The 23,471-nt window shown below is 40.5% G+C and overlaps 1 protein-coding gene across 1 annotated transcript in view; it reads left to right on the top strand.

Annotated features, from left to right (window-relative positions):
- CPPED1 (calcineurin like phosphoesterase domain containing 1) overlaps positions 1-17,794 on the top strand; it is a 52,340-nt gene extending 34,546 nt beyond the window's left edge. The window contains exon 4 of the mRNA XM_069985413.1: positions 15,700-17,794. Coding sequence (XP_069841514.1) covers positions 15,700-15,929 — 230 coding nt within the window. The 3' untranslated portion in view covers positions 15,930-17,794. The remainder of the gene's footprint in view (positions 1-15,699) is intronic.
- Positions 17,795-23,471: the final 5,677 nt, after the last annotated feature.

The raw sequence follows: 23,471 nt of genomic DNA, 5'->3' as shown, positions 1-23,471 counted from the left end.
GCCATAGAAACAGATACAGCTTGGTCTACTTTTTTATCATCTTTTTTTCTGTCCACTTTTATAAGTGTATGTTTTGCATGGTACAAAATATTGTGAAAATGTACAAATAGGCAGTTATCACGGCAGGACAGATACGCAGATGTGCATTGACACCAGTTATTTTCCCTTTTAGCGTCTTGCCCAGTGATAATCAATTTTCAGCACTTCCTTGCTTATGAAATTGCCTTTTTTTCCTTAAATCAAGCCCTGCATACTTGGAGGGCTACGAGACAGACAGTAGATAATGAAATCCATCTCATATTTTTCTTCAGGTTTTTTTTTTCTCCACTTTGCATTTTTTTTCTTTCTTTTTTATAGATGTAAGGAGCTTAACCTCCTGAACATTTAATATTTATTCCAATTTTCCCGAACCTAATGAATATAGAGCAAAATTATTCTGTCGCTTTGATGAAAGTTATTCCTGCCTTTCCACGATCTGTTGCTCTCTTGACTACCCATAGACTTATTGGACGTGTGTAAGATAAGTAATAACTAGGTCAACTGGTAATTATGGAACCTAAAAAAGTAGAAAAGATTACATTTGTAGACAGTGTTCCAGAAATGGAAGGAGGACAGTTCTGAAAGATGCCTGGCTGATTCAAGTATCTGTTTACATGGCACAAGGCACTCAAGAAGGCATTAATGTTTTAATTTCCCTTCTTTTCCATCAAGTTACCACTAAGGATATGGGGATTACTTTAGATTTCAGAAGATTTTGTCAAATAGCTTAGAGAAGTTTGCCGAAGTTTAAAATGGATACAGTAGTATAGCCAAAGGTTTATCAGTAAGTAATTCCTATACTCCTATCAGCAGTTGGTTAGGATTATATTAATAGTATCTTCTTTCCACTTTTATGTAGCCTAGGTTATATCATGAAAACAGATGCTATTTGGAATACAGCTCTTACTAAGATATTGCTCTAGATTTTAAGTATGCCTTAGTTGAAAGAGATTCTATTTTCTGAAGGATTGCTCATTTGTAAATGCTAGCACACTTAAAGGGGCACTGCCATTTCCATTAACTTTCCTCTATATAATAGTGCTTGTGTATTTTCATATTGGTCTCTAGCAGCAGAGAGACCAAGACGGAACACAGGAAGTAGAGGCAGGGCTTAAGTAGTGCTTTTCAAGGGTGAGAGCCTTGATTGTATACATGCAAGCTGCCTCTTCTATAGCCATGCTTCGGCGGACCAACTGTACCTATAATAAAAAGTCAGTGTATTACCCCACAGATGCCATCTTAAGGGCTGTTCTGTAGAACTCTTTTCTCCAGCACAGTGCCAGTCCAGTGCACTTTCTCTAACACTATGTCATGGCATCACTTTGTCTTGAATGTGAAGGGTTAAAGGGAACCAATCAGCTACTGTACAGCTCGCAGGACATACCTACTTTTCCAAGGAGAAAAAGATGTTCAATCAAGGGAAAGGGGCGGCAACTAGTCATCAGGCTAGTCACCGCTCTCCCCCTGTCAGCCCGCAGTGCGGGGATGATTGATAGGCAGAGAGGCCTGTTAGTGTCCAAAGAACAGCATATTTACTTTCAGTATGGGATCCCAGGAGGTCTGGTTCCCAGGACATCCACCAGTCAGCAGAACAAGGAGCCTTTAATACAGCTACTTAACTGTGTCCAGAATGAATCTTGGAAGTGGCATGAAATCCTTCCTGAACCCTGTGATTTTCCCTCACTTTTTTGTTTCAATAGTTTTTCAATAATTTTACAATTTTACAACAAAAGGAACAGTATGCATCATAAAAGGTTATACATCCATTCACAAACAACACTAAGGCACATTAAAGATATGTATGCAGTTCAAGTCATCAGAGAACAGGAGAAAAGTAATTACATGGAAAAACATAACACAACACTACCCTATGTAGGTGCAGACATTGTACAGATAGAAATGGTAAGTATTATATACTCACACTGGAGAACTAAACCCATCAAACTCTGTCAGTGTATTTAAAGGTGTACCAATTCCTGGAAACACCTACCAACAGTGAGAGGAAAAAAGGTAAGAAGAAAGAAGGCAATGCCTTTACTTTTGACCAAGGGTGTCTGAGATTCCCACTGATCATGAGAATGAAGGGGACATAGTGCTGATGTATCCCTATGTCCCCTTCTGAGCATTTCCCTGCACCCCGTCAGGTGGTTGAAAAAAAATCTAAAGGGGGTGCAGCTTTATACCAGCCCTGGCTCCCATACATTATTTCCAATGCTGCTGCAGTGCCCAAAGGCATAAAAACTTCCCTGCCTGTCGCCTGCTTTATCGGTGCAAAATGCTCAGTAAATTATGTTCCTGGTGGAGAGGGTTAGGGCATCTTTACTGCAAAAGTTGTCCCATAAGCTAAGAGAATGTACAGAATTTACTTCAAAGTGTCAACATGAGAGTGACTGTGCCTTTCCAGTCTTTTGAAGGACCAAAATCATAGGAAAATAATAGAGATGTACGAGTGTGCAGCATTTGGTTCCCAGTGGTTGAAGAAGTTGGATGCAGCCCTAAGGCTGCATGGAATATATGGATACAGCCTATGGCTGCATCCAACTTCTCCAGCCACCGGGAGTCAAATGTCGTTTGGAAAAACCCGAGCGCGCTTGAAATTTGCTCATTTCTAGAAAGTAAGTTATAAGCAGCTGAAAATATTGGGACATCTGGGAGAAGTTACAGCCGTTTCACCTGCCTGCGTATAATTGAACCAGATTGTGGTCTGATGATGCATCCAAAGACACAAAAGAGCTGAAACTTTCCCTGATAAGATATCATTCGCTTTTAAGTGGCCATGTAACATTTTTGTTTCATCCATCTACCTTTGTAAGGTCAGGTTCACACTATGTAAAAATTACGTCTTTCGTAATAACAGGCGTCATTGCTTAAATTATGTCCATTATTTCAAAAACAGCGAATGTTAATTGCACAATGACGACTGTTATTAGGAGAGATGGCCGTCATTTTTACATAGTGTGAACCTAGCGTAAAAGTAATACAGCATACAGTCAATTCCATTTTCCATTGCTGTATTGTACTCAACGGTGTACTTGACAATTCACTATGTTTTTCTATACAGCAAAATTAAACATACAGAAACGAGACTAAGTGTGAACCCAGGCTAATAGTAACCTAGTCTGTACTGTGTATAACCCATCCTTTCCATTAGTGGAGACAGATGGCTTATGAAATATGAGCTCTCGCCCGTGTGGCTTCTAGAGACTAATAAATGGATTTGTGTTGATGCTATGGAAAGAAGATTGGTTACAAGGGGGTGTTTTATCAAATAATGAAATATTCCTCCCTGTGAACATAGAACTTTCATTATAGCTACTATTAAAGGATTTTTCCCTTTATAGATGGTTACAGCGTATCCTCAGGATATGCTATAAATGTTTATTAGGTACGAGTGCAGTGTCAGCTTCACCAAGCAGAATGGGGATTAGCAAACCTCTATTCTTGTCCAGGTCCCAAAGTTCTTTGTGCAGAATAATCCTTTAAACCCTTGGTTCTGGAGATTTAGACCAAGCGATGCTCTTGGTTATTTACATAAAGCCAAAAGATTGTCAAAGGTCAGTCATTTGTATGTGCTGTAGGTGAGATCCACAAAGTCATGCCGCTAATTTCCAAGCTTAGCCTACAGCAGCGGCTTCTGAATAATGAAAAGGGACACGCAATATAAGATGGATAATTTTTCTGCAAACTAGAAAACGTTCACACCCTTGTTTTAAGGTTATCGTTTAAAGAGAATCTGTTACTACCTGAATGGCTAGAACTTGAAGACTCACCTACCTGCCAGTGCCTCCTGATTTTTAGCAATGCTTATCCAATGGTTCCCCATTCCCAAGATCAGGCCACCACATACGGTATGCAGGTTAATAGCTGGCTACCTATTAGGACATGCATACCAGCAATTGACATAAAATAGTTTGTAACATCAGATGACCGGTTTTAGCACCATTGCTTTGTAAGAGAAACAGAAAGACGAGACACGGAGCAGTGGTAAAAACATTGCCTGCTTTGATGGATCAAAATTTCGAATTTGGCAAGTGTCCACAGGTCAGACTAGTGAAGGTGGCATTATGGCGTGGAAAATTATTTATTAGCACCCCCTTAGTCCTCTGATGGATGGACGTATACACATCGGAGCTTATCCAAACATTGTCAACCAGGTTCATCAGTTCCTGGCAGCCCTATTGTAGAAGGACACTTTTGGTAGGGCAGTGCATCATGCAACAAGAACCATATAGTCATGTATTTGCCTCAGGTACAGGACAGCAAATTTCCCTTGCCTCTCTGGATCAGTCCACAGATCTTGATCCTCCAGAACACATCTTTTGAACAAGAGCCTATTAATATCACTATCTAATTTGCGGCAGCTTGACATGACAAACGATAGTTCTGAATACCAAAGGAGGTCCAACACACTACTAGAAGGGGTTCTAGTAAATAAAAAATAAATAATTAATAAAAAAAATCATCTCCCCTAATAAAAATGTATAAATAAGTAAACATATTTGGTATCACCACGTGCGTATTCACCCAAACTATTAAATTATGACACTCCTGATCTTGCACGGTAAACGGCGTAAGCCCAAAAACCTGCCAAAGTGCAAAGTTGCAGATTTTTTTTTTTTTGTCACATCAAATCCAGAAAAATTGTGATAAAAAGTGATCAAAAAGTTGCATATACGCAATCTAGGTACCGATAAAAAGTACAGATCATGGTGCAAAAAATGACCTTGCATAGCCCCATAGACAAAAGGATAAAATCATTATAAGAATGGTAATAGAGCAATTTTAAGTAACATTTAGAAATTAAAAGTTAAACATTTTTTTAAAAGCCATCAGTTAAAATAAAAGTGACACAAGTTACATATCGCTGTAATCGTACTGACTTAGATAACATAGAAAAAATGGCAGTTTTTCCAAAGGGTGAACGGTTTAAAGACAATTCACCCCCCCCCCCCCCCCCCAACAGCAAAAAAAAGTGTTTTATTTTCAAAATCACAGTACAATTTTTTCCCGGTTTCGCAGCATATTTTATGGAAAAATTAAGTCTGTCTTTGCAAAGTACAAATATTGGTGCAAGGTTCTTGCATCTCTATGGACTCCCTTCCCATCCCAACCTCTAGGCCATATAATCTAAAGTTATGCCTGTGTCTTGTGGTTGACCATAATGTATTGCATTGGAAGGTGAAGAGTGTTTCACATGCTTAGCGAACTGCTGACTGTATTTACATGTGTTGGCCACACTTAGGAAAAAGAATTCACAGTCCTTTAAATAAAACAAGCGGTGATGAAATCATTTCCAGTCTACTTTTGAATTTCCAATTTTTCTTCAATCAGATTTATAGGTGCAATTGAAACCTTTTCTGATATTGCTGTGCTGAAGCGGCACTATATAAATAGTGTTTGATCTGATTAGTAGCACTTGTGTTCAGAGAATTTACCCGGCTCTCCTTAATCAGCCTAATGATGCAGAGATAAAATATCTAGTTATGCTTGCTAAAAAAAAATACATTTAAAATCTGTTGGTGCTACCTCACAATAAAAGCCATTTTTCCTTAGCCTACTGCTTTCCTAATGTGATGGCATTCATCATTAGCCCAGATAAAAGGCCGACTGCAGAAACTACATCTGCTGCTCAGTAATGAAACCCATTTCTCATAGTTGAGGTACATTTAACACTCAAGTTAATTAAACAGAAAATAACATCTTTATGATAAATATTATTAAATAGAAAACGCCAATAACCCCTCCTAATCATAAGTATTTGGTAATTTACCACTCCGGGATATCTAGCCGAAGTTGAATCCTCACCACTAGAGTACAAAGGCTTTGAGGAACTACTCTAGTTTTCCAAGTTGTTCCAAAATTTCCTCACCACTAGAGATAATTGAACAGCGCTGGTGTTCAGGTATTTGACTCCCGCAGTCTTCCCGTTCCGTGGGAAAGGTGGAGACAGCCCCGCCTGGAAAACAGGAATACAACCGATGGCCCAGGCTGTACTCGGGCTGTCTCCACCTTCCCCATGGAACGGGAAGACTGTGGGAGTCTAATACCGATGGTTCGAGTTCGTACAAACCTGATCATCAGCGCTGTTCAATCATCTCTACTCACCACTAGAACAACCTCCTTCACACAACCGTGTTTAAGGTCCACATACTGTCCACAATTGCTGATGGGATACGTTGATTTATTTTGGCTCTCTGCATATGCCCGTGTTTTTCCCTGTTGGGGCTATAACCAGTTCCACAAGAAAAAAAAAATGGAAGCGGAACTTTTAGGCTGGGTTCGCACTACGTTTTTGCAGTCAATGGAAAAATGGATCAAAACAGAATCACACAAATACATCCGTTTTTGTTTCATCCTTTTTTTTTTTTTTTTTTTAAACGGATTGCATATACGTAGTCTGAGCCCAGCCTTACTGTCCATACTTGCGACAGAGATGGGCCCATGTAACTTGTATAATGGGTATGTGAAAAATACAGACAGCATACGGAGTACCATCTGTATGCCACCTGTATGTGCATATGTTTTGCCTGCAACCTCTGTCCAGGCCCCTTCTGACAACCATTTTTTTTTTCTGGCTGTCGCACAGATGCACTACGGACGTTTTTTTTTTTTTTCAACACTGGATCTGGTTTTGCAGTCTGCAAACACAATAAGGTGGTGTGAATGAGGCCAAATTCTAGCAAAGTTGGAGTTATAGTCTACGTCGTATCCAATGCTGGTTCCAGGGCTGCCAGTCTAGTTCACCCTGCCAGCTTATTTTTTTACCTGACTACAGCAGTGACCTGTGTATACTCACATCACTGCTCTGATGCACACCATGTTTACTATATTTATTTTTTACGAATCCCGGTACCTAATTCTTTAAGATTTTTGACACTGCCGTGTCTTAGTTTTCTTTTGGACAGCTCTGGAAACCCAGTGCCCAACTATTGTGATCTAGTGGTTTATTAGCCAGAACCAACAATGTAGTAATTATCTCTTTGTTACTGTATCTTTACTGAAGCTGAACAGGGGAAATTAAAGTATATTTGTCTCTAGTGCCAGAAATCCCATTACACACAAGAGGCACATACCTGCCAGGAAGAGTGATTGCTTCTTGGGGTCAGGGCTGCGGGCCATGTTACAGTTCATGCACTAGGAGTTGGTGCAGCAGTCTTTGTAAAGAACTTAATTACATGTAAGGTTAGGGCTACATGGTGAAATTTGATTGCTAGCAAGTCATGCTACAAGCAAGTGTGCATTTACAGTGATATCATTGGTTTCCCATGTGGAATTCAGATAGTCTGCTACCTACAATTGCGAAAAGTCCAAGTAGGTCTGTTTTTCTCATAGGGAAATGTTGATGTTGCAGTAATGCAACCTACTGGTGACTAAATGTTGCTGTGTTACCCTACTCCAATATATCAATATATAATCAATATATCTGTGCTGTAATGTAGGCAATCATGAGTCACTTTCTTTAGGAACATTATTTCTTTTTGACCTAAGAGCTATCAAGCAGTGGTTTGGAAGGGGATTTGCTGCTGACAGATTTCCTTTAAGGGTACGTTCACATGTACCGTATGGCAGTGGACTACTTTTGCAATGAAATCCACTGCCATTCCGTTTGACACTCTAGTCTCGCTGGAGATTTTATTTCCATGCTTACCTGACCGTGCTCCTGCATGAGTCTTCTGGTCCCCCGCTCACTGACAGCCTACTGGCTGAAAGAGGACAGTTCCAGCTGATTGGCTGAGCGGGCTGTCAGTGAGTTGGGGACCAGGAGATGCAAGCAGTAGGCCACAGCAAGAGCACAGACAGGTAAGCATGGCTTCTTAAATTATTTTTAACATCATAACAGCACTATAAATTCACTTTTACAATGCTATGGACTCCATTCTCGCAGCAAAATGAAAATCTGCGGCAAGAACGAAGTGCCATAGACTTTAATGCTAATTAGAATAACTGCAGATTTCACAGCAAGAAAATAGCATCAATACGTGTGAACATACTCTAACCAAGATAGTCTTGGCTTTTGTAAGAAGTAACCAAGGAAAGAAAGGCCTAGAATCTTTACCCAGCTTAGAACACCGATTGTCCCGATCTCTGATTTTGTCTCTGGAGCAAAAAGTTTTTGAATTTGTGTGCACAGTACTGTCAATTCTTACTCGGTTAAATAGTTTGCTTCTTTCAGGCTCCACAGATCTGAATACAAATTCATAAGCTATTTAATGAAAAATGCAACAATCCATGAAGATATTTTCTAGTCATTATGAACATCAAGGGAGTTGATAAAGATATGTTTTCTCCTAAGTTTTTACTAGCAGATTGATGAAGCAATTCATTAAGCTTTGTAGAGTTTTTATTAAAACTGCAAAGTTTCTATCGCTTGATATCTGGTAGACAAGTAATTAAATTTGGAAGAGCTTTAAGCAATGATGTGTAATGTATATGAAATGCATGATGTGATTGACTCTTCTGATTACTCAAAGCTATAACATTCATTCAGGTGGAGAACAAAAAAAAGAAGGTACTTTGTATTTGAGGTAACTGAGGACAGGCAAAAGCTACTTAATAACTTACCATACAAGTCATATTAATCCACTAAATTTAGGGGGCTGGGGGTGCACATGTAGTTTCTCAAAAAGGAAACATGTCCTGTGTTTTTGTGGGCCAGTTGTATACTGTATCTGTGCTTGGTACTGTACCCTTTACACTATTCAACTGGTTTTGTAGAAGCTTTCACACATTTTAAGTAATATTGTCAAGGCGCTCCAAGCAGTGAATTGAGTTCGCTATCATGCTATCTATTGGATTATAACTTAGTTTGGTATTTTCCAGGAGAATGTCTTATGTCCAGTAATGGTTTGAGCCAGCATTTCTGGGTTTGAGTTAGGCTCAAGAAATCTTAAAAGGATTTTCCCACCAATAACACAAGTGATGAGTGTCTGACAGCTGGATGTACCACCACTGGGCTTAAGGAAAATTACAGCCAAGTACAGTGCTCTCCTATGTCTGTCTGTTCCATAGTGTTGAATGTATCTTGACACTCCTCACTGATCCAGTGAAAAGGGCATGATCATAGATTTTAAAAATTAACTAAAAACACACTTCACTTAAAGGAAACCAATTAAGCCAAAAACGGCAATAAAGCTAAGGAAACGTGCTGGTACATCACCCAGCACCCTTCCCAAACATACTCCTGTAACTTGCGTACCCTGTTTATAAAAGTAAGGTTCCAGATTAATTAAAGTCATGCGCTGTATTCTAATTCCATCCAAGTAGTCATCTGGGCTGTGGCTTCTCCATGTAGTCACGGTCCTGGGCGGGTTGTAGCACTCTTAATTACGCCCCTCTGGGTGTGATGGAATGCAGTGTACACTGTGACATCACCCGGGGGCCGGCATTGCACATCCGCAGTACGCTGACGTCTTTATACGCCGCACATGCGCAGTACACCAGGAGAAGCCGCTGCTGTACTACTGTGAACAGGCGCAGTACAGCAGTGTCTTCACCCACTATACTGCACATAATGCGATATAGTAAAGACGTCGACGCGCTGCTGAATTGCAATGCCGGCCCCCGGGTGACGTCACAGTGTACACTGCATTCCATCACACCCAGAGGGGCGTGATTACAGCTCCAGCCACAGCCCAGATGACTACTTGAATAGAATTAGCATGACTTTATAAAAGTAAGTACTTATAAGTTTAATTGATATGCTAATGATGCGGTTAGGGGCACTGTAAGCAGGACTTTGGAACCACCCTGGCCAACTTGTTCCTTCTAATGATTACCGGGGCAGCACTCTGCAGTGGTGTAACTCCGGGGCTCATCACCGAGGAGCACCACATGAATATTCGTTAGAAGAGGCAGATCCATGAGGGCAGTAGTCCCACTCCCAGTGCACCAAACTGCCTCATTAGAACATGGATTAGACTACAAAGAAAGTTGCCCTCATCCTCAGTGCCCCGAGCATTAAAGCACATATTAGTAGGTTGGATGTTTCTGATAAATGCCTTGATAAATCCTTCCTTCTATGGTGCTGTTATTGGAGCAGTATGATGACGGGATTCTACTCCATTTCTCTTCCAAGACATTTTCAGGGAAACCCAAATGCTTAAGCCTCAAATACTCCATGCCAGGTCTCCTAGATTCCTGTGACTAGTTGCATATATATCAGTCGTCAATAAAATGTAAATTTGAAGTGCAGAGAATTATATGGTGATGCTCATGCTTTAAGGTAGTATATAGAGGTAATAGAATGTTGATGTATTCCAGTTTAATAATCTGTGTTGCCTGCAACAGCATTTAAAGAAATCATTACTGAAAGATTTATCCACAAATTGATTTTCTGCTGGTGTTGACGGAGTTGGGTATATCTGTATTCCTCCTCACTAGAGACCTTTCAATGTAAATAGAAAACCGCCCTGCAGAATAGGAAATAGACAGCTTATAGCAGATTGTTTTCTGGAGAACGCTTCTTACTGGGTATAATACAACAAACAAAACTGGACAAAGAATAGGTGGTTTGAGAGCTGCAAACAATTCACCTGACAGGAAAATGTACAAATGAGACTTTGATGATCTCTCAGTCCTGCCCTTAGAGGGTCCACATGTGCTATGGGGGGCACAGCAGTCAGGTTCTGTAACACCCTGTGCAAATCCACTGCACGTCCGCTAAAAAGAGCAGGTTGGTTTTTCTGCTAGGTATAGATTGGGTTTTGAAAATCCCACCCACATGTATTACTATGCACAAGGGCAAAAACTGCCCCCTTTTCACACCATTGCCACACGTCCTATTGGTCACAGTTTTGTGCAGCCATATTGCTGTTAACCTTTAGTGTAAAAAGACAGCATTAAAAAACAAATGATTCTAACTTTCTAGAACATATAACTGGGCATGCTCAACACTAATGCTATGCAGGTATGCTGTATGATATAATGCCACAGGTAAGTGGTGTTTCTTAGTCCCGAAGTAAATTCTTACATGTAAGATGTATGAAAAGACATTTTCATCTCCTAATTTGATAGCATATAATCAATGGAGGTACAACCTCAAAATATTTGTGTGATTAGTGGGCATTGACACCCCCCTCTTTTCCCCCATAGTTACACACAACATGGCCTGCTCCTTCCCACTGCAATACAGTTTAAGGCTGGGTTCACACTATGTATATTTGAGGCAGTATTTGGTCCTCATGTCAGGTCCTCATAGCAACCAAAACCAGGAGTGGATTGAAAACACAGAAAGGCTCTGTCCACACAATGTTGAAATTGAGTGGATGGCCGCCATATAACGGTAAATAACGGCCATTATTTCAATACCACAGCCGTTGTTTTAAAATAACAGCAAATATTTGCCATTAAATGACGGCCATCCACTCAATTACAACATTATGTGAACAGAGCCTTTCTGTGTTTTCAATCCACTCCTTGTTTTGGTTGCTATACAGCCTCAAACATACAGCCTCAAATATACGTAGTGTGAACATAGCCTAAAGGGGTACTCTGACAGGTTAAAAATAAACATGCCGCAGAAGCACACAAATTTGCTTACCTTTTTGCCACAGTTCTGAAACCACCAAAAATCCTGTTTTGTTTTGTTTTGTTTTTGGTTGGTTTATTTATTTTTTTTGTTTGTTTTTTTGGGGGGTGGGGGAGGGTTGGTACAGTGCCTGATTGAGCAGTTTCTCTTCACCATAATTGTCAGAGTGCATTACTTGCCATCTGCTGTCAATCATGGTCCTGTCTCCTCCCCACAGAACTCCAGCCAGTTCCCTGTCTAAAGCTGTTGCAGAACACGTAATTTCACAGATTATTGCCCAATCAGTGAGGCTGCAGCACATGCTGCACTAATTCCATGTCTGCTCTTTTTGTAGCATCATTCACCACAAGCCAGCATGCTTTAAACATACCTCGTTCTCCCTAAATAAAGATATATATGTATATGACAGGGAGATGGTGATGTGGACTGAAGGGGCTGGTGAAAGATTATGCAAAAGAACACTGCAGCGTCTCAATGTCAGTGAACTAGCCAGACCGTCCTCCGGGAAGGAACAACCAAGCCAAGGAATGTCTCCAATTAAGGAAACCACCCAAGCGAGGTATCCATCCACAGACAGCTATTTCAAGGTTTTTGCCCCTCATCAGTGTGGAGTAGGTTTCTGGCTAGTGGGAGCAATGACTAGTAAGTGCATGCAAAAGGACGCTGGTTGACCTTAGGGAGATCAACCAAAACACCGCAGAGACACCATCATGTGTCTCAACGTCAGTGTATTCTAGAACATTGCCCTCTGGAAAATCAAATATGCAAAAGAACACTGCAGAGACACCATCAACGTGTCTCGACGTCAGTGAACTAGCCAGACCTTCCTCCGGGAAGGAACAACCAAGCCAAGGAGATTGAAAGGAGGTGAAAGATTATGACATCACTCGGGGTAGGGCTAGAGCTCAGAGACAAAATACAGCCAAGCCTACTGTAACATCATAAGAATTGTTTTCTACAGTGAAAGGGGGGAGCTGAAGACAAAACACATTTTGTAGTTTTTCTCCATTTTTAACTTCCTTTCAGAGAGGAATCACGCAAAAGCACACTGAAGCAAATACTATTAGTGATAACACTATAGTAGTAGATTATATATCTTAGGGTGGTAGTTTTATTTAAATACTTTTCTGATACCAGGTAACCCCTTTAAGGGATAGTCTGCTGAATAAGCAGCTCTCTATGTAATTCTGCCTTAGTGAGGGCAGCATAACCAACATGACAGGTTCCCTTTAAGCTATTAGGAAGGAATACTGCGTACTTGCACCAAGGCTTAGTCAAAAGATCTGTCCAGGTCTTAGTTGAGTTCAGTGAAAATGCCTTTCTGCAGAAAATATGAAACATTATTTGAAGTGCCCTGTGAAAATCCACCAGTAACCATGGCATCTTCCACTTTCTGTACAGGTATTTGTCATCAATATTTCATATTTGTGAAGGGTGTCATAATTACCTATCATAACCTATGAATCCGCGTTTGTCATTTCTAAAGCTGTCAGGTGCCGCTAGGCGAATACTAATGCCAGCTTCACACTCTCTATATATTGTGGCCATCACCTCTCTCTGCGCTCAATTTCTCCTTTAATTCTGGCAACATGAAAAAGTTTTACTAAGACTTTTTATTTTTTATTTTTTTTTATTCAATTACTTTGTTGGAAGTCTCCAGCTCTGCCAGGAAAAAACGACTTTTGAAGTTTAATGCACTGAATTATAGATGTAACTGGTACCCTAGGTGGATATTCATGGCTTGTACAGAATAAAGAAAACCTGATCAGCAAATGAAAGTGGTGTATCACATTGAACTGACAGAGGACCTGCTTTTGAACCAATCAAGTTCATATTTTACTTATTGTTTTACACTAAGGATTTCTCCTAAGAAGGGACTGAAGATGTTTCAGGAAAATAAACAAATCTTAGACCTTTATTATTTAATTACTGTGTATTGAAGCCCAAGAGCTCGGGATGACTTAGAGCAGCAGCTGCCTGTTTGACTGCTAAAGTACCGGTGGATGCTAGTGAAAATAGTGTCTTTTCACCATACACCTTTTCTATGTTCCTTTTTATATAGGAAAAATCTTACATATATAACATATATTATTGAGGAGCTGCAAATCCATAGGATTGTAACTTATTGGGCCATGGATTTTTCACAGTCAGTGTACTGTATGAGTAGTTATGAAGCACATGGCCACTGATAATCTTGGATAGAAACAATCTGAATGTTAATCTTCCCGATTTTTTTTTTTTTTTTTTTTTTTTTTTTTTTATTACTATTCCTAAAATACATTTCTTTTTATTATATATATATATATATATATAAATATATATATATATATATATATATATATATATATATATGGTCAGGCATGGTTCTGTGCAAAGAAAAAGGTAAGGGGGCCGAGTACCTTTTTTTTTTCTATGGAGACTTGTGGTGGGCCAATATCTACCATTATAGGAAATCACTTACCATGATAGGAACCATTGCAGCTTTCCAAAATGGTCAAGATAAATGGACATAACATTAGGTTTACATTTTTATTGGACAGTATCTCTCAGGAAACGTATTTTCCATCATTTAAGCACGCACTGTAGCGCTTTAAGTGTACACATATATTTTTGGCGTATTTTTACTATTAGGAGGGACCACGGAATCCCTTGTTACACTTTAGCAGCATAACAGTGGGCTTTTTTCTAAGTACAGCGCTGTGTATATGTTTGTTTTTTAGAAATTACTTTTTTAAAACAACATTTTATCTATACGATTATTTAATATATACCCTATACAGCAGTGAAGCTTTAGGGGTTGCAGATGGTAGCAGGCACATAAATCAGTGGGGCCGAGAAGCCCTCTGAATTTTTTTAAGGGTGTCTGCCCATGGCCAAATCACAGAGGAATTGCAAGCAGGTGTAAGGATTGAGTGGTTGGACTTAAAATATACATTGAATTGTGTCAAAGTTACATTCTGTTTACAGACAAAAAGTGCAACAGCAAGGTGCAGGAGCTTGCTGTACATACGCCCCCGGTGTACACACAATAAAAACCTGCTCTATAGATATTAAAAAACTTGAGGATCTTGGCAGACCTTTTGATCAAACAGAGTGTACCATGTCACCACATTAAGGTGTCCTCAGAGACATGGTCCTACTCTAGCATTTCCACACTAGCAGTGGGCTCTCCCCGGCTAATATTAAGCCTACAACTGGCCAGATAGGATCCAAATAATCTCTATTTTAGGCACCCACAGGACATGGGTGAAGTGCAAGCCAATGGGAGGTAGCCATACCCCCCCCCCCCATACAACAGAAAAAAACAGAAATTGCCAGCACTCCAATGCCTCTATTCACACTGTAGTTTGCACGCTGCATGCATTGATGTGCTGCCAATTTCTGAGGGTTTTTTAACATTCTGGTAATGATTATAGGGATCTAGTATTTTGTGAGGTCATTACAGCAATGCTATCATAATGTAACCAATGATAAAAATGTTTTATAATTAAAAAAAAAGTATATTTACAGTATTAATAGAGAGAAGTGTTTAAATGAAAAAAATCACATGTCAAAAAGTTGTGAACAAAAGGTCTGAACACTCAGATTCCAACCGATCAGGAGAACAAGCGGGGAGAAGTCTCTGGGTCTTTTTCTGACCTGATCGGCCTCATAGACTTATATTATGCGGCTGCCTAGGTCACATAACACTGAACACTCAGACCCCGAGCGATCAAAATTTTTGACATGTCAGATGTCATTTTTTCTTTCATAACGTACTCTTTATTACTGTATATAATTCTTTATCAACTTTATGATCTGTTGGGTAAGTAAAATCAACTTGACTCTTAAGCCAGACTGTACTTTGTTCATTTGTCATCTGTCATTGTCTGTGCTAAGCAAATCGCACTCACTGTAAGCCGGGTTGCAGCTCTTCTGCAGTAATATTAGCACCTCCTGTCCCTCCACAGCAGTATGTATGCGATTTGTAGAAAATGGATTGGACCTCTTACTGAGGAAATTACTGAATATAATGAATGTAAAGGTGATGCATGCTTTAAGTTAACATGTCAATTTCCTTAGCATTTCACATCTGTCTGTAGCCAAGCATTGAATATGACACAAAATTCGCATGTCCTGTTTATCTCCTGCAGGAGTAAAAGCCATATTCTCCGGACACTACCATAGGAATGCTGGAGGAAGATACAAAGATATAGACATGGTAGTGACATCGGCTATTGGGTGCCAGCTTGGGGACGACCAACATGGCCTTCGTGTGGTGGTGGTGACCGAAGATAAGATTGTGCATAGATATTATAGCCTGGACAAACTCAAAACCCAAGGCCTTGATAAGGACCTCATGGACTTAATCAGGAAGGAATAGTGCATATAACTCACTTTTTCACTTTTTTCTTTTTTTTAAATCTCAAATTATTTTAGGAACTTGTTCCTATGTTTTCTTATGGCAGTTTAGTTATTTGATTATTATTGACAACTAGAATTTTTCTAGAAAATTGGTTAGAATAAATGGAGCCGCATCATAGAGGGGCAGGGGATTCCTCCCACTGGGGGGCAGCCCGGCCCACCTCCAGTGCTTCAGCCCCGTTGATAGAACGGTGCCGTACATGGAAACCGGGCCACGGCACCGGCTTCCCTGCCCTGGCGGTAATCTATCCTTTGGTCATATTAAAGCGAATGTACCTAATGGTACATTCGCTTTAAGCACGATTATCCTGAATATAAATTTTCTTTTCAAAATTTTGTTTGGTTCTAATTGTCACTCAGCTTTCCTAGACACCTAAAAGACACATGCACCTAGTTTCTCTGATAGCTATAGCAGATCCTCTCACTTGCAGACTACCTCTTGTTTATGCACAGTATACTCTCAGGTCAAGGTTTCAGCTCTCTAATGCAGTAGATTACAGCAATAATAATTAGGTTTGAAAAAGCAAAATGTGATTTCCTCTTTTGGTGAACACTAAGATTATAGATTTCAGTTATACTGGGTATAAATGACCTTAGAGACTCATTAAACTGTGACGCGTTGATTCACCCAGTGTAAAGTAATGGCATGGCTTTAATAGCTTTTGCCTCAAATACATTTGATATTGCATTACATGTGTGTCTTTGTGTTGCTGAATATTTACACATAAGTGATATAGTCTATGGCTGAGAATAGAACTGTGGACATATTTTGAAAAGGATTTTTTTACAAAAACACTATCTATGATTATTTTATAAATTTTGCTTAGTTTCTATTCTCCAGCCTCTACAGTTTGCTTTGCGAGTTGTGCTTTCTCTTTACACTTATATACAGCACATGGAATTCTCACCTGAAAACTGCCTTTTGTGTGCTTTTCTCTTGGTCTACAGCCTATGTGAGCTGCTCTCCATGGACTTTACTTTTCTATACAATCTAGGCTAGTGTGTAACTCCCTCCTTGTTATCTCTAAATTGTAGAACAGAAAACCAATCTAACAGATTTATTTTTCTCTGAGCTGTAGCTAAATGGTAGGACATTTCTAAGCAAGACTTTATAGAGAGTTGTTTCAGTTTGCATTCAGGAAACAAATGAAAAATATAAAAAAAAGATGAAATGATGGTCTAACCTGTCCATGTATTACATAGACATGTCACTCTTCTGACATGTGTATACTACATTTCCCTTGCAGTGACAATCATCACCAAGGGTTTCAGGAGATAGACCCTTCAGGATACATAAAATGTCTGATCACTGGGGCCTCCATCATTCACAAATATGAGGGTGCCGTGTCCCTCGTTTGATTGGAGCAGCAGTCAGCATGCATGTCGCTGCTTCATTCGTCTTTATCAGACTGACAGAGAGAAAAAGTGGAGTACAACGTTTAAAGGGGTTATCCAGCGCTACAAAAACATGGCCACTTTACCCCCTACTGTTGTCTCCAGTTCAGGTGCAGTTTGCAATTAAGTTCCATTTACTTCAATTGAACTGAGTTTCAAAACACCAACCAAACTGGAGACAGTAGCGGGAAAGTGGCCATGTTTTTGTAGTGCTGGATAACCCCTTTAACTGTCTTCATCAGACCTATAAAGTTGAATCCAGAATGTGTGTTTATGGGGAAAACCTCTTTACTACCACTACCAAGATTGATGTTGATTTATTATAATATAATAATATAATTATAACAGATGATTATTTCTAGATTATTTTAATAAGTATTAGGGTATATTCACACGAACGGGCTCGCAGCGAGATTCTCGCTGCGAGCCCGGCAGGTCCTGGCAGTTCCCATACACTACATACTTGCTGCGGCCTAAACGACCGCAGCGAGTATGTAATTCTGCCGCCCTTAACCCCTTCTGCTCCCGGCCGGCTCCCCCGCTGTAAGCATACTTTACCTGTCCTTGCTGCACGGGTCCGGAGTCCTGCTCTCCCGTCCGGCCAATCAGTGTGTTGCCCAGCTGCAGCCACTGATTGGCCGGACGGGAGAGCAGGACACCGGACCCGTGCAGCAAGGACAGGTAAAGTATGCTTACAGCGGGGGAGCCGGCCGGGAGCAGAAGGGGTTAAGGGCGGCAGAATTACATAATCACTGCGGTCGTTTAGACCTCAGCAAGTATGTAGTGTATGGGAACTGCCAGAATCTCGCTGCGAGCCCGTTCGTGTGAATATACCCTTAAGGAGTTTATTTTATATTCTTTGTATGAATAGATTCAGCTTAATATGTGCTATATGGGTGGCGATACAATAGGGATGGATGCTGTGATGCAGTAGAACAGAGAACATAAAGTCTCTGGGGGAGATTTGTCAAACTGGTGTAAAGTAAAACTGTCTCAGTTGCCCCTAGCAACCAATCAGATTCCACTTTTCTTTTCTCACAAATTCTTTGAAAAATGAAAGGTGGAATCTGATTGGTTGCTAGGGGCAACTAAGACAATTCTACTTTACACCAGTTTGATAAATCTCCCCCTTGGACCTTACTTTAAAGGAAATGGATATGTCTTTTTGTATTTCATAACTAGGATTTATCATGTAAGAAATGACTTATAGCGGATGTGTTACCAGTAGAAAGAAGCGAACCGGGTTCAGGTTCGAGTCGATCCGAACTCGAACTTTCGCCATTTGATTAGTAGGGGCTGCTGAACTTGGATAAAGCTCTAAGGTTGTCTGGAAAACATGGATACAGCCAATGACTATATCTATGATTTCCACATAGCCTTAGGGCTTTATCCAACTTCAGCAGCCCCGCTAATCAAATGCCGAAAGTTCGGGTTCGGATCGACTCAAGCATGCTCAAGGTTCACTCATCTCTAGTTACCAGTTATTTAAGCTGTATTTAACTCAGGAGTGTAGATGGGTCTCAACCCAATAATAAGGACTACTGCCGCTTCTATTAATGTTTTAGTGGAGGAACCAGCTGTTAGGCCCCCTACAATGTTATCTCATGGCGTGTCTCAATCATATTTGGCACAATTATTTTTAGTCTATGACCAATGTCAATGTCAGTGCTCTTGTAAAAATCTGTTATGCAAAGAATTAAAATATATGCAAAATAAAACATATGGCTTTTTATGTGTCTTGTCTTTGTTACTTATTTTTTTATCACCTATTATTTAGACACTCATTAGTTTTTAAGCATATCTCCAGTAAGATTCCCCAAACAAAAATCTGTTAATAAATTTAAGTTTTTTGCGAACTGATAGGCTATGTTCACACGTCTTATCAGACCGGCCGCTCCGTGACCCCGTCCCGGTTCACTTAAGTACCGGCCGGATGATCCGTCCGGCCGCAGAGCTCTGAGCTTCCCATAGCCCACAGTGAAGCAAGTGGCCGGGGCCGCTTGCTTCACTGTGTGAACTGACAGGTCTTTCTGCGGCCGGAATTCACTGAATTCCGGCCACAGAAAACTGACATGTCAGTTTTTCCGGCACCGTATGGGATCCCGGCCGGAGCGCTTACGATGTGTGTACGCTCCGGCCGGGATCCCATTGCACATAAGACTATGTTCAACTCCGCAAAACTACGGCCGTAGTTCTGCAGCGAGGACTACGGCCATAGTTTTACGTAGTGTGAACATAGCCATAAAATGGGAATCCTTAATGTATTTTTTCCTTTTGTAATCCACAAAAAAAAACATTGTTATAGACTCCATATTGCATCTATATTTGTGGATGCTTGTAGTCAATAAATTGGAACCTTGAAAGTTTAATTGAAACAATGGAAACCCATTCACTAGTGTCCAGTTCCTGCTGTGGCTCTCTCCTTACTACCGTAATATACCATGCATGTTGGATCTGCCCGCTCAGCAAAGGGATTGGGTGGAGCAGGCAGTTATGAACCAGCCATTCTCCCCCCCCCCCCCCCCCCCCCGGGATGTCGCAGGAAGAAGGGGACTGTATTGGGCAATGGAAATTCGGGTAAATGGCAGCACCAGGAGAATATATATAATATCAATATATGTATATAATCTCCCTGTCCGATGAAACCCTTTAATCGACACTATCAGCAGGTTTGGGCCAGTAATTCATGGCATCTTTGTTTGTAGTGTCTTTAAAGAGACATTATCAGCAGGTTCAGGCCAGTGAACCTGCTGATATGCACCAGCCGCTAATAACCGTAGGACCTGTGCCATTCTTTATACTCCTGTGGGGTCCAGTACTTGGCAGATTTATGATAATTCCTGATAAGCTAATTAGCAGGTTCCGAGCATTTGGGGCGTTCCCTGTCTGCCCGGAGCACCCGCTTCGCCCACCTAGCCTGTCCTCCTGACCCGCCTAATATTCATATATGCATAGTTAGGCTGCTTGTTACAGGCTGCTCCCTGCACATGCGTGGTAACAAGTGGCCTAACTATGCATATGTAAGTATGCATAGTAGGCGGTCCGGGAGGGCAGGTTAGGCAGGCCAAGCAGGAGGGGAACTCTCCAGATCCTCGGAACACCCTAATGAGCATATTGGGAATTATCAAATATCTGCCCAGTGCCGGACCCCACAGGAGTATGAAGAATGGCACTAAGGTCCGACAGTTATTAGCGGCTGGCGCATATCAGCAGGTTCACTGGCCCGAACGTACTGATAGTGCCGCTTTAAAGACACTACAAACAAAGATGCTATGAATTTCTTAAGGAATTGATGCAACAAATTTTAGGAAGTTACTGAAAGACACTGTGATACCTATTTAGTCCGGAAAGGGATCACCAGGATTGTGCATGTTATCTTAGCAGCCAAAATAAAGAGCCAGAACACAGATTCCTTATTTGCAATAAAATCTACAGGAAACAGCAGTGTCCGCAGAGCACGTGTGAGAACATGGACGTATCTGCAGAATGAACCCAGAGAAGACCAAGCTGTTCACATCAGGTTGGTGAGGCTAAAACTATACAAATCTATAAGGAGTTTGAAAACTGTATGGATCTTATCATACTCAATCATATTAGTTATTGACACGGGAAAGATACTGATGTTGCATTTTCTCTAATCTATTGATCAATGGGGATCTAAGTGCTCAGACATCTACAAATGTAATGGCACACACCATTATAACCTTCAGAACATGTTTTTTTCTGCACATTCACTTTTAGTTTATCTTTACAACATCATTTTCAGTGCAGATGAAAGTTAACTATGGTTCCCTATTATCTACATCTTCAGACTGACTGTAATGCGCTTCAATAGTTTGTACCTAACAAGTCCAGAAAAATGTACGCCCCCATGATCACTGGCTCCCGTCTCTTCAGATCCTCCTGAAACATTTACATACATATGTGTGAATGATATTCACAGCTCCTCGTACAACACTGCTGACTTTAGCTTCACTGCTGCTTTCTGAATTCGATTAGATTCCTCAGAAAACAGAAGCCAGCAGATAAGTACAAATAATACCGACTGTCAGCAAAATGACCACCAGAAACAATGTCAGAAGTTGGCAATTGCTGAAGTGGTGTAAAAGTAATATCATTGTTTCCACAGAGAATGATGTGCAATCTAATAGAAAAATCCGGCAGCTCTGTACATGATCAGCGCTCTCGCTTCATTCACACAAACCATACTTGTCAGGTATTATTGAGACGTTCAGCTTCCCTGTTTACTTATTCATAAATACATATCACAGTATTCAGCAGCCGAAACAGTAATTCTATTCCTACTCCTTACAAGGTTTTCCTAGTTCACATCATATGATTTTGTTGACTCTGAATATTAAGTTATTGTTTTTGTTGTTTCTTTTGCTTATATACACAGTTTTCCTACTTTAAACATTTATAGCATATCTGAAATGATATGCTGTAAATTTCTAATGAGGAGGGGTCTCATTCTTGGGACTTCTATTTTTTCAGTGGGTCGCTGCTTCCATAATAACTATAGACTTAAATAGAGAAAATTGTGTACATTTCCATCTGGTTCCCTCGTATAGAATGTATTGTGACTAGAGATGAGCGATCCGGGTTCGGGTTCGAGTCCATCCGAACCCGAACGATCGACATTTGATTACCGGGGGCTGCTGAACTTGGATAAAGCTCTAAGGTTGCCTGGAAAACATGGATACAGCCAATGACTATATCCATGATTTCCACATAGCCTTAGGGCTTTATCCAACTTCAGCAGCCACCGCTAATCAAATGCCGAAAGTTCGGGTTCGGATGGGCTCGAGCATGCTCCAGGTTCGCTCATCTCTAATTGTGATGTTTGGGATCCCACATTATCTAGATAGTTGGGGGTCCTAGAAATGAGAGCCACTTATCAGACATCTTTGATGTACAGTATAAGTCACCTAAGAGCCAGTGGGCCTCTGTACAGTGGTGATATGTAAGTGTTCATAGGGTGGGTAACCATATCAGCCCTGAAAAACAATATAAAAAATTTGCCCAACACTCGCTGAGGACTGTTGCAGATTTAATAGAATGTTAAAGATCTCTTCATTGATAATAGAAAGATCCAGGTATACATTATCCATTATATTTAATTCCATTTGAAACTGACTTCTAGCAAATAATATGTGTTTGTCCTCCACTTGCTGGAAATACATGGCACAATACAACAACTTTATTATATAATAAAATATTAAAAACACAATAAAGGAATTCCATGCAAAAAAGCTGAGGTCTTACAGCCCATAAAATATACATAGGAAAAGTACAAGTACATCAGTATAGCGGCAGACCTTAGTATGCTGCAATAGTAGGGCCAGAAAAAATGTACGCCCCCCACCCACCTCATGATCGCTGTGTCACGGATGTTCAGTTCTGAGAGCCTCTGAAACATTTACATACATATGTGTGAATGATATTCACAGCTCCTTTCCACTGCAGGCTTTAGGTTCAGAGCTGCTTCCAGAAGTAGGTCAGCAAATCAAAGGGGTATATCAATGCAAACCAAATCAAGAACATTTCAAATAAAACAGAATTACTATTAAAATAATATCATAGCCACCATTAGCTGTTCATCGATATGTGCTGCAGTAGGTCCTGAGTCGGATCAGACAAGAAAGGCTAGCCTTTAGTGACGAGAAAACTTACTGAACATTCGGGTTGGTCTTAACTAGAGATGAGCGAACCTCGAGCATGCCCGAGTCCATCTGAACCCGAACTTTCAGCGTTTGATTAGCTGTGGCTGCTGAACTTGGATAAAGCCATAAGCCATAACAACCTTAGAGCTTTATCCAAATTCAGCAGCCCCAGCTAATCAAATGCCGAAAGTTTGGGTTCGCTCATCTCTAGTCTTAACCCAAACGCTTGCCATTTGACTCCCAATATTCTGAAAAGTTGGATGCAGCCTTAGGACTGCCAGGAAAACATGGATACTACCTATGGCCATGTTCACATTGCGTATAACACTGGCTGTTCTGTGACCCGCTGTGTAAACTGACACCATTGTGTGAACTGACATGTTCTCTGCGGCCGCTATTCAGTAAATAGCGTCCGCAGAAAACTGACATGTCAGTTTTTTGTG

Source organism: Dendropsophus ebraccatus, chromosome 9 (genome assembly GCF_027789765.1).
Source record: "Dendropsophus ebraccatus isolate aDenEbr1 chromosome 9, aDenEbr1.pat, whole genome shotgun sequence".
Taxonomy (NCBI): domain Eukaryota; kingdom Metazoa; phylum Chordata; class Amphibia; order Anura; family Hylidae; genus Dendropsophus; species Dendropsophus ebraccatus.
The sequence above is the reverse complement of the archived record's forward strand: the minus strand, read 5'-3'. Positions and strand labels throughout refer to the sequence as shown.